This window comes from Mizuhopecten yessoensis, unplaced genomic scaffold (genome assembly GCF_002113885.1).
Source record: "Mizuhopecten yessoensis strain PY_sf001 unplaced genomic scaffold, ASM211388v2 scaffold1923, whole genome shotgun sequence".
NCBI lineage: Eukaryota > Metazoa > Mollusca > Bivalvia > Pectinida > Pectinidae > Mizuhopecten > Mizuhopecten yessoensis.
The window spans coordinates 137030-147564 of NW_018404289.1; the positions used below are offsets into that span (position 1 = coordinate 137030).

Genomic DNA, 10535 nt, shown 5'->3' on the forward strand with positions numbered 1-10535 from the left:
ACATAATTGTATCAACATTTTGAATAATAATCAATAATAATCAGTTCCATTTTTTAAGTACGAGAGAAATATGGCTGAGAATTCCCCCGATTGGAATGCAGACCAGGGGTAGAATTTTGCGAGACAAGTGAAAAGTTTCAATATTTACAATGATAATATATGTCTGCTATCATAATTTTTCAAAATCTGCCTTTGGGCTAATACTCTAAATGTCAGTGTTCTCCCAAGACTTTTTAAGTGTAACAGTACCATTTCGCATGAATTTTGAGCCGCTATACGCATTACCATTTTAACGTTACCTATGCATTTGACTGTTACTCATTGATAGCTATCTAACAACACAAATATGACTGGAACATCAAGTTCTCACAAATTGATAACTTCTTCTCCCCTCTCCAATTAGACTCATCCTCATTAGACTAGCTTTTAATTGTTCCATATGATCGACACCCTGATAACGAACTCTGCCGTGCAGGTAGATTTACCTGTGGGGACGTGAACTGTGTGAACCTGTGGAGGTGGGAAACGTGAACAATAGCCCACAACTACCAGTGTGCAATTCATCTAATTATAATTAGTGATGTCTGTTAACCCTTAGGCTGCTACATTGATTTCTATGTTAAGGGACACCACTGCTGAATTAATTATTGAAATATAAATTAATTTTCTTAATTTTTCAAATGTGCAAAACTTGAAAAATATTTGTTATATGTGAATTAAAAGTATATGAAAATTGTTCGTTATTGTCTCTAGTTTATATTAACGTTTTCAATTCTAAAGTTGCTTCAGTATTTACCTGTACAGGTGGTAATAAAGGTAAGAAAAGGTGAAACTTTTAACTAATCGGATTTAAGCACCAGAAAGATCATTTTAAAATTATTTTTGTCAGCAAATGTGATAAGCAAATGATAACAGAGATTATAAACTTCATTTATGATATAAGACGCTGTTCATTTACACGGAGATTCTCAGGTAACAAGAGGCCCAAGGGCCTTAGCGGTCACCTGAGTTATATCATAGGTACCGGTAGCTTTATTTTATTGTTTAGATGTGATGTGGAAATCAGCATGTAAACTAAGTGAAATACAATACTTGTCATGTCATCAATGGATAAGAATTTGAAAATATTGGTAAATGTTCCCTTTGGGGCCCCGCCCTAGCCCCTGGGGATGGGGCAGGAATCCTAATTTTACAAAGTAAAACTCTCATTTACCCAAGATGATTCTGACTAAGTTTGAGCAATTTTCTGCTGAAAATGGATAAAATATATACCGAAAAGTGTTATTTCCCTATATAAACTATATTAAACGTTAACCCCTCCCTAAGGGAGAACGGATAGCTCAGGGTCCTGATATTTTCAATTTAAATAAAGCCCCTGATGATCTTTCTTTCCACATAGAGAAAATCACTGTAGTACCTCTGAGTCTGGAGAAGAAGATTTTTGAAATATTGATTAATTTTCCCTTTGGGGCCCCGCCCTGGCCCCAGGGGTCGGGGTAGGAATCTCAATTTTACAATTTGAAACCATCTACCTCCAAGGATAATTCTCACCAAGTAAAAATAATTTCCTACAGAAAGTTGTCAAAATATACCCAAAAGTGTTATTTCCCTATATAAACTATAGTAAACTTTACCCCCTCCCCAAGGGAGAACGGATAGCTCGGGGGTCCTGAAATTTACAATTTAAGTAAAGCCCCTGATGATCTTTCTTTCCACGTAGAGAAAATCACTGTAGTACCTCTGAGTCTGGAGAAGAAGATTTTTGAAATATTGATTAATTTTCCCTTTGGGGCCCCGCCCTGGCCCCAGGGGTTGGGGTAGGAATCCCAATTTTACAATTTTGAAGCCTCATCTACCAAGGATGATTCTGACCAAGTTTGAAAAAAATCCATCCACTGGTTCTTGAGAAGAAGTTGAAAATCTAAAAGTTTACGCACGACGGACGGCGACGGACGAAAAGCGATTAGAATAGGTCACTTGAGCAAAGCTCAGGTGACCTAAAAAGGTCAGGTATTTTATCAAGAATTGCATGCGATTTGCTACAGGTTTCGGGTCGTCATTCAATATATTTACTGTCGCAGCCGGCATATAGATATATCTTAGCTACGTTCTAGTTTATGATTAAATCATCTGTTAATAGTTTGAAGAAATCAAACGGCTCAGAACGTATCAATGTCAATGTTTAAATCGGCCTCACCTAAAGACGACATGTGCGTCTTGGTCCGCCAATATTTTCATGTTTGCATAGGACACAAAGCTGTTCATTGGAAAGTTACATATTATGTTACACCGAAGTATTTCCACATCAACCATGACAAACCCTTCAAAACCTTTATTATCATCATAGGTGCACTGGAGAATAAATGTTTACCATCATATTCATCACTTCAATCTACAGGTCCGCCATTTTTATGACGTTTTTGCCGATTTGAAATTCTCTCGCACACCTTCGGTTATTACTAGGGTACATTGCCGGGAATATCGAAAGTAATGACTAAACAACCTATCAGAAGCCTTCTACTATACACATTTAGGTTTGGTATAGCAACAATCCGCTTTCACACTTCCTGTTTACTGATCAAAAACCTACAGACCGATAGCCACAATTGACGTGCGCAGCACTGACGGCCCGACTTATCGAAACCACTGTGGCGTGTAGCAGCCTAAGGGTTACCCATCAAGGCTTCTATCTACGTTTTGATTTTCATAGGTGACCGACAATTACACCAAAATAAGAAATACAAACACAGTTGTATTCAGAAAACAAAGTTAAATACCTGCTAACCTACCTCTGCTGCAATGTTTCTGGCCATCAAATTTTAATGCTTGAAACAAGTAAGCTCGTAGAGAAGCTTTTATCAACAAATGACTTTTAGGAGAACCTGACATAATTTTTGCTACAGTAAGATAGATCATAAATGTGAGCACGTGGCGGCAATGTTGTTTTGATAACCTGAATAATCTTACGTAATCCATTATGCAATAGCTTTTAAAACATGGATGAGGAGCGTTAATCATTTGGGTGCCAAAATTATAAATAGCACATAGTTTTCCCAATTTGATAGTTACAATTACTTTTACTAGTTAATTACAGTAATTTATTTTGATAACTGTAATATTATTGAAGTTTATATTGAGAACAGCATTGTTCTGATAAAACTTTTTTGTTTACTTGATGATAACAGGTACATGTAGCTATATATAGGCCTGGTTATAACCAGAGACATATAAAGCCATATATGTAGTATGAACATCTCTGTTAGAACTATTTAATTTCATAACCAAGTCCAAGGAATTTTTTTAAATCAAATTTAAAAAAAAAATCATGGTTTCAAAATCAATAAATGATTTGTCAAAATTACTATCATTGGTTGGAATGTCATTATAATTTATTTATTCTCGGTAATATATCCATTAATTTCTATGATGATATTCTTGGAAGAAAAATGCTGAAGTATTTGCTAAAATAATCAATTTTCTTGATGCAGGTTATTGTATTTGTAGTTTATAAAAAAAATAATGATAAAGAAAAAGGCAATAATAGTGTAATGTCAAGAATATTGACTAATGCTAGTTATTTTAAATAAACTACATTAATTATTACTCTTTATGAGTTTTCTTTCACAAAGTGGCGGCACGGAAATGGTTGGCAGCGCCGCGCTGCGAACGGAAGGGTTAATAAAGGGTACCATAGCGCATTAAAAAATTCCTTGTGAGAACACTGAAATGTTAAAGGGTCACTGTTGCAGATCATTTCAAACATCTGCCGAGAAATGATTTTGTGCAACTGGAGTACTGCAATATAAATGGAACTGTAATGGAAGCACAAAAAAATGTAGGATATACAAAACAAATTCATGGTTGTAATCTGTCTTACCATTTCACTTTTGCGTGTGATGAGGAGACCCATGACCTTGCTGAAAAAGCTGGCCAAAAGAGGGTTGAGGACCTCGTTCGTCTCAAGAAAGGCATACAGCTTGTGTATCAGAGCCTCACTCCCAGCCAGAGCATCATTGATCTGGGATACATCGGATGTCAACAACTCGCATGACGTATTTGGGTATCTGCATAATAACCAAAACTATCAGTCAATGGACACATTTTGATATTAAAAGAATTACCAAATGCAGCATTTCGACACAATTCAAAATATAAATCAGCGACAGTACATAGTATGGAATATTTTATATATGTACTCTCTTTAACAAGATCACATATTAACACATTACACAAAGTTCCCATATTTACTAAAAAAAAAAAGGGGGGGGGGGAACATCACTCACTCAAAAAATGTGGAAACAATCATCGGTTAGTTCAAACCTTTTTAAAGTTAGAAGATCATAATCATCCAACAGTATTGATACATGTTGAAATAATTGATATTTGAGGCTCACTTTTAAAATACGAGACATTTCCATATTAATTGTGTTCAAGAATAATTTATAAAACTTGCTGAAAACACAATAGAAATTCTGACCACCCTATCTAAGAGAATCATGTGTTGCCTTTAAATGCCAATTCGTCTTGATAAAAAAAATGGTAGGCCTAATGGACACTATACAGTTGAACCTCGTTATCTCACTTTTTTAACTCAAAGACCCTGTTTATTTCGAAGTATTTCTCTGGACTCGGCCAATTCTCTTCCTTATCTAAGTAAATAAAACTCTGTAAATTCGAACCCTGAAAACTCAAAAAACTTGGATACCTCTAAGTAAAATATTGGTTTCAACAGCTTAAATCCAACATCAAAACATCGTTTAGTTCATGGTGTTCGAATTTCATTTTGTCACTTATTAATTCTTTGATACAAACATCTTACATGAGACAGGAGCAAGTATTGCTTTGGAAGTCAATCGAGAGATTTTGAGAACAATACTATAATTGCTGTTAATAACATCGAGTTGAGGTGTCAGGTGTCACATTTAGTTTTAATGAATCAATGTGCTACATGTACGATATAATCTGTTTGTGTGTGTAACTATTTAAAGAATCAACTATGCGTTCGGAAATAACTTACTCTATTTTTGTACGGATATTTATTGTATAATTACATACCCTTATGTTATGTATTGATTACGTTTACCATTCATCGATTGATTACAAGCATTGGCTATTAATACAAATCAACAACTGCTAGTGCTATGTCAAAACAGCAAATTTCATACCAAATATATGAACCTCCATAACTCGAACACTGGGATAACTCGAAGTTTTCCACGACTTCGAGGTAACGAGTTTTGACTGTATATATGCAACAGATACTTTGATGTTTTCAAAATCAACTTACTTGTATTTGACTTTTTCTTCCACGTCTTCTGAAGGTTCTACTGTTATCATATTCACCATTTCCTCCATGTGCTCTGGACGGATAATGCTAAAACAGTTTATCAATATTTTTAATAAACAATATGTACTACACCAAATACTCATAAATTTAAAGATAACATACAAGCAAATTGGTCCATTTTCACAAGGGAAAGAGATTTAACCCTTTGCCACATGCAAGCGCCTCTGGACGCCTTTACCCCTTGCCACATGTAAGCGCTTCCCGACGCCTCTATATTATCTCAATGTAAGCGCTTCTCGACGCCGCTATGTTATCTCAATGTAAGCGCCTCTCGACGCCATGCCGTTTCGGTAAACTTAGACATGGAAAATTCCGTGATTGAGAGCGACACCTATCTGGAAATCACCTATACTATTTTTAGAAGATATCAATGCATCGACCAATCAGATTTGTACACGTCATTCCTACGAATAGTTTTGAATTAATTAACCTAGAAACTGCGAGTCATGAGTGTAGAAAAGTGTCACAACAGCGAGCCGTGATGGCGACTGTCACAACTATGTTACGGGACATTTTTGAGGAGGAGGAGGAGGATTAATAGTTTAATGGCTTCAGCCCTGATGACATTGAGTCAGACATCAATCTTCACAATGTTTTTGAATTAACTGTCATCAGAAATAAGTCCGAAAATGATTATGTAAAAGATGAACAGCGACCGGGTGTACCGCCGCCATTACGGCATTAGGTAACGACGACTCTGAATGGTCTCGAGATTTTTCACCGATCAATTTTAATGTTTTTGTTAGAAAAACGGGGCTAATACTTCCAGAAAAATGTTGATGTTGATACTGCAGGTCCCGTTGATTATTTCTATCTTTTCTTCAATAAAAATCAGTTCACCACCATAGCCCGAGACACACAAACAATTTTACGCTCGCTGGCGTTTGAAAAACGAAAATAGATTTGACCCAAAACGGTCGGATACAAATTCCGCCGCAATAAAAGCTTTTATATAGGCCTAAATATACACTGTATTTTAAAACTTCTTGTGAGAATTTTGGAAATTTGGTTTGTTGTTTCATTTGGAAGTGATAATATCATTGTTGAGTCATTTCATTGAATCATAATATTAAAGCAAAATGAAACATTTTAAAATGTGTCTATCCTGATATACATACAGCTGATTTCATGGTTATGTGTTGATGTTTTTATTAGGAAAATAGCACTGAATTAAAATTGAAGAAATTCTGAACATCATTTTAATTTACTGAAAATGCTTAAAACAACTATTTCACCTTCAAAATTAAGGTTAGAAAAACAAATCAAAACAAAACTTAATTTCTCAAAAACTGCCATTGAGATGGCTTATACACATTTCAGTCAGTGCAGCAGTGTTGCATTGCAACAATGTATCTTGGCACTATCAGTACAGAGTGTTCAAGTGTATTGGTTTGCATGTGGCAAAGGGTTAATGGAATAACAAGAGGCCCATGGGCCTTAACGGTCACCTGAGTCCTACAGTATTTATTTTTGTTGTTGAAGTGTGTACCAATTTGTGTACAAAATAGTCAAGTATAACGTTAACTTAAGTTTGTCAGGAGCATGAGCTGATCATTCCTAGTTTCAGTTAAATCGGCCTATTAGAGCTTGTTTTTAAGTTTGAAATAGTTATTTTCAAAATAGCAGCCATGGCAGCCAAATTGGATTTCTGATCAACCCAAAAAATAACAACACTTTGTCAGGACCACGAGTCGATCGTTCCTATTAAGTTTCAGTTCAATCGGACGAGTAGAACTTGACTTTAAGTTTGAAATAGTTTTTTAAAATGGCGTCAGTGGCAGCCATATTGGATTTCTGATCGACCCGAAAAATAACAACACTTTGTCAGGACCACGAGTCGATCATTCCTACTAAGTTTCAGTTCAATCAGCACAGTAGAACTTGACTTTAAGTTTGAAATAGTTTTTCAAAATGGTGGCCATATTGGATTTCTGAATGACCTGAAAAATAACAACACTTTGTCAGGACCATGAGTCGATCATTCCTACCAAGTTTCAGTTAAATCGGCCCAGTAGAACTTGACTTTAAGTTTGAAATAGTTAATCAAAATGGCGGCCTCTGATGGATCCGAAAACTAACAACACTTGGTCAGGGAGATGTCAGTAACCTTCCCATGAAATATTAATGAAATCCCTTTGCCAGAATTTCAGCTTAATTTGAAAATATAAAATGTTAACAGATGACGCACGACGACGGATAACAATAGGTCACTTCAGCTAAAGCTCAGGTGACCTAAAAAAATCCCATGCCAGTGATTCAACAAAAGCTTACAAGTCAATCAGCTTTCTGTTCTGTGCTTTACATTCCTGCAGGATGTCATCTTCATCCATCAGCTCGTGCAGAGTCACATCCTGAAAATACATCATTGAAAATACATCAGTCTTGTAATATCAAGTCACAAAATGTCTTTCCAACTGCAAAATCAACGTATTTTTTTCTAAACAATGTATATATCTTTGCCAAGTTTGGACATAAGGTCATCATTCCATTTGAGGTTAACTGAATGTGTGCACTTTGCATTATTCTGCCATGTGGTTTTTGCACTGAAGTAGTCTTTTTCTGCATATTATTATATACCATATCAACCCCAAACGAATCGAAATTACACTGGTTAATGTGTCTAAAGTACACCTATTGCTACCTGATGATCTATTAGATACAATATTCTCCACACAAAAAAACAAACATTTATAAAATATGTGAATTGATATGAAAATGAAAAAAAAAATCTTAAACATTTTTTTTTAATATTCATCTGAGCCTCCCCTGATAATTCTATTGAAAGTGTCAATTTTCTCAAGGGAACAACTTTCTTTAGTGAGAAAGGGGGCTCTTTTCTGTGGCTGTTAATGTAGACTTTCTGCAAGTTCCTCCTGCTTTTAAAACTTTCTCTACCTATTCAAAAACTTAGAGGGTACCTGTGATGCTATTATGTAATAAAATAGTTCAGAATTGGTATACAAAAGAACTGCTACACAAAATACAACCAAGGGATAATGTGGCTTTGGTGTTTTAAAATCGGTTAAGTAAATTTAAGTTGTTGCATGCTATATGATTGATTACCTCTTTTTCCAACAAGGTGTCAATATGAGAAGACGTTAATAAGTTAAACTTCCAAAACATCTTGGTAGCTGAAAGACAAAAAAGATCATTACAGATATACCCTAGTAAAACACTTTCAAATCACAATTTCCATTAGAAATCAAGCTGCAACAGTTGACTTAATCTCCCACCCCTGCAGTAGGGGGATTAGGAAAAGAATACACCTGCTGTTACCCACTGCATGTATCGTAGGAGGTGACTAACGTGGGGAAACACCTGCAGAAATGGGGATTTGCTTTGGGATCTTTATCTTTCTACTTCTAACTACTTTTTTTTTCCAAGCGCCTTGCTTGGTAACATTTCACCAATGGCCTTAATGTTGAGTTTTATTTGTATTTTTTGCTTAAAATAAATTTTGTTTTTATTTGTTTTATTTTGAGGAATGCAACAGGTTCTGTCCCAAGACCGGGACATACCAACGTCCTTAAAAATGGTAGTTGTTATTCCCTGCCTAATGTTCAGCATTAAGGAGAATGGCAACAACTGGTTCACCCGTGTCGGTATAATGCGACTTGACGGAATGCTGTGCTGGGTGCCTTCGGCATGGTATTTCAGTGAGATAGCACTATAACATACCCGGTCTCTTGCATACACACACGCAAGCACACATGTATACACTACACACGTGGAGGAACGTCCTTAAATGACCTTAGCTGTTAAACAAAATTAAACCAACTTAATCACTATTTCAAGATTCATTCAACAAGCTTAAACTAAACTCTGTAATGGTTCTATACTAAAACGAAGATTTTTCTATAAAGGGTTATCTTACAGGGTATTACTTCACATGTAATACAATGTTAGGTTCTTTTTAACTAGAATGGCCTCATTTGCATGAGACCATAGGAACAAAATTTCAAGGTTTGACCTGGCATTGAGGATGACAACTGTAAAAGTTGTGCATTGATTAGATTGCTTTACAAGCACTGGCTGTAGGGAATTTCAATTTAGATCAACGGTAGAGCATCGGACTGGAGAGCCAAGGGTTGCTGGTGTGAGCTGCAGCGATGGCACTATCTTTATCACTATTCCTCATCCTATTACACAACTGCATGTATGTTGTAGGTACGAATATATGAACCTATTCAACTAATTTATTATCGTCAACCCTGTAGAATAACCCACACTTGCTCAAATTGACAATACACCATAAATTTATAACGAGCATGAAATGCAGTGTTCAGTTATTCTGAAGGGGAAGTTAAATCTAGACAAAAAAATGCTTGTTGGGTTTAGTTTTTGATTTACATTTTTGTTGTAATAAGTCCAAATAACTCTTTTTTTTTCAATACACTTGCGGAGTAACCATTTAGAAATACTACAATAATTGCAGGACACTTGCTTATTGTTGTTAGATTTGGACACTGTGTACCTTGTAGTTGTAGGCAGGGATCATTATCTATATTATTATTATTTCCTTGATTAATCGTACGCATTAATTTAGATTAAACAACTATATTTACTTTAAAAGTATGGTACAACGTTAAATATAATATCGTGGCTGTCGCAATTAAGCACATTCCACAATGTCACAAGTAGGCCTACAACATCGCTTGTCAGATAACGACAGGGTCAGTAATTCTCACGACTTATTACATAAACAAAGTCAACAATAAACATGACATCGTCTGAATACTAAAAGTATAAACGCTTAAACACTACTGATTAGCGCAACACATCCTGTATTTTACAAAACAGGGGTGTGATCGCATAATACCTCACCTATGTGAAAACAAGAAACGAAAATAAACTGCCTGAAGAAGCTCTCTTCTTCCGTCACATTTGACAATCTGAAAGCAAGTGTCACTCAATCTTTCGATTCATGAAGCATTCACCAGAGAATTAGATGTCATATTGTTATGATTGAGGCAGAAAAGTCAACGATGCACTCTTAAATTTGACCAATCTATAAGGATATCAACATCTCAGGCGGGAATTCCTCTGCAGTTTCATTCAATATGGCGGATCAACGATCTTTCTCCTATCCCATAATAACTTGCCAATCTAGCTCTCGCGAGATCTAATTATATATTTCAAATATTAAGAATTTATTATTAATTTTAATACTGTTCGTCCTCATTTTTAG

General features: G+C 35.5%; 1 protein-coding gene across 4 annotated transcripts in view; it reads right to left on the reverse strand.

Annotated features, from left to right (window-relative positions):
• The window catches only part of LOC110442726 (serine/threonine-protein phosphatase 6 regulatory subunit 3-like), a 37990-nt gene extending 27560 nt beyond the window's left edge, over positions 1–10430 (reverse strand). For all 4 annotated transcript variants that reach the window (XM_021486489.1, XM_021486481.1, XM_021486497.1 and 1 more), the window contains exons 1-5: positions 10172–10430; positions 8411–8478; positions 7619–7698; positions 5288–5374; positions 3878–4064 (exon numbers count right to left, since the gene is read on the reverse strand). In XM_021486489.1, the coding sequence (XP_021342164.1) occupies positions 3878–4064; positions 5288–5374; positions 7619–7698; positions 8411–8470 (414 nt within the window). In that variant the 5' untranslated portion in view covers positions 8471–8478; positions 10172–10430. The remainder of the gene's footprint in view (positions 1–3877; positions 4065–5287; positions 5375–7618; positions 7699–8410; positions 8479–10171) is intronic.
• Between the last annotated feature and the right edge of the window lie 105 nt (positions 10431–10535).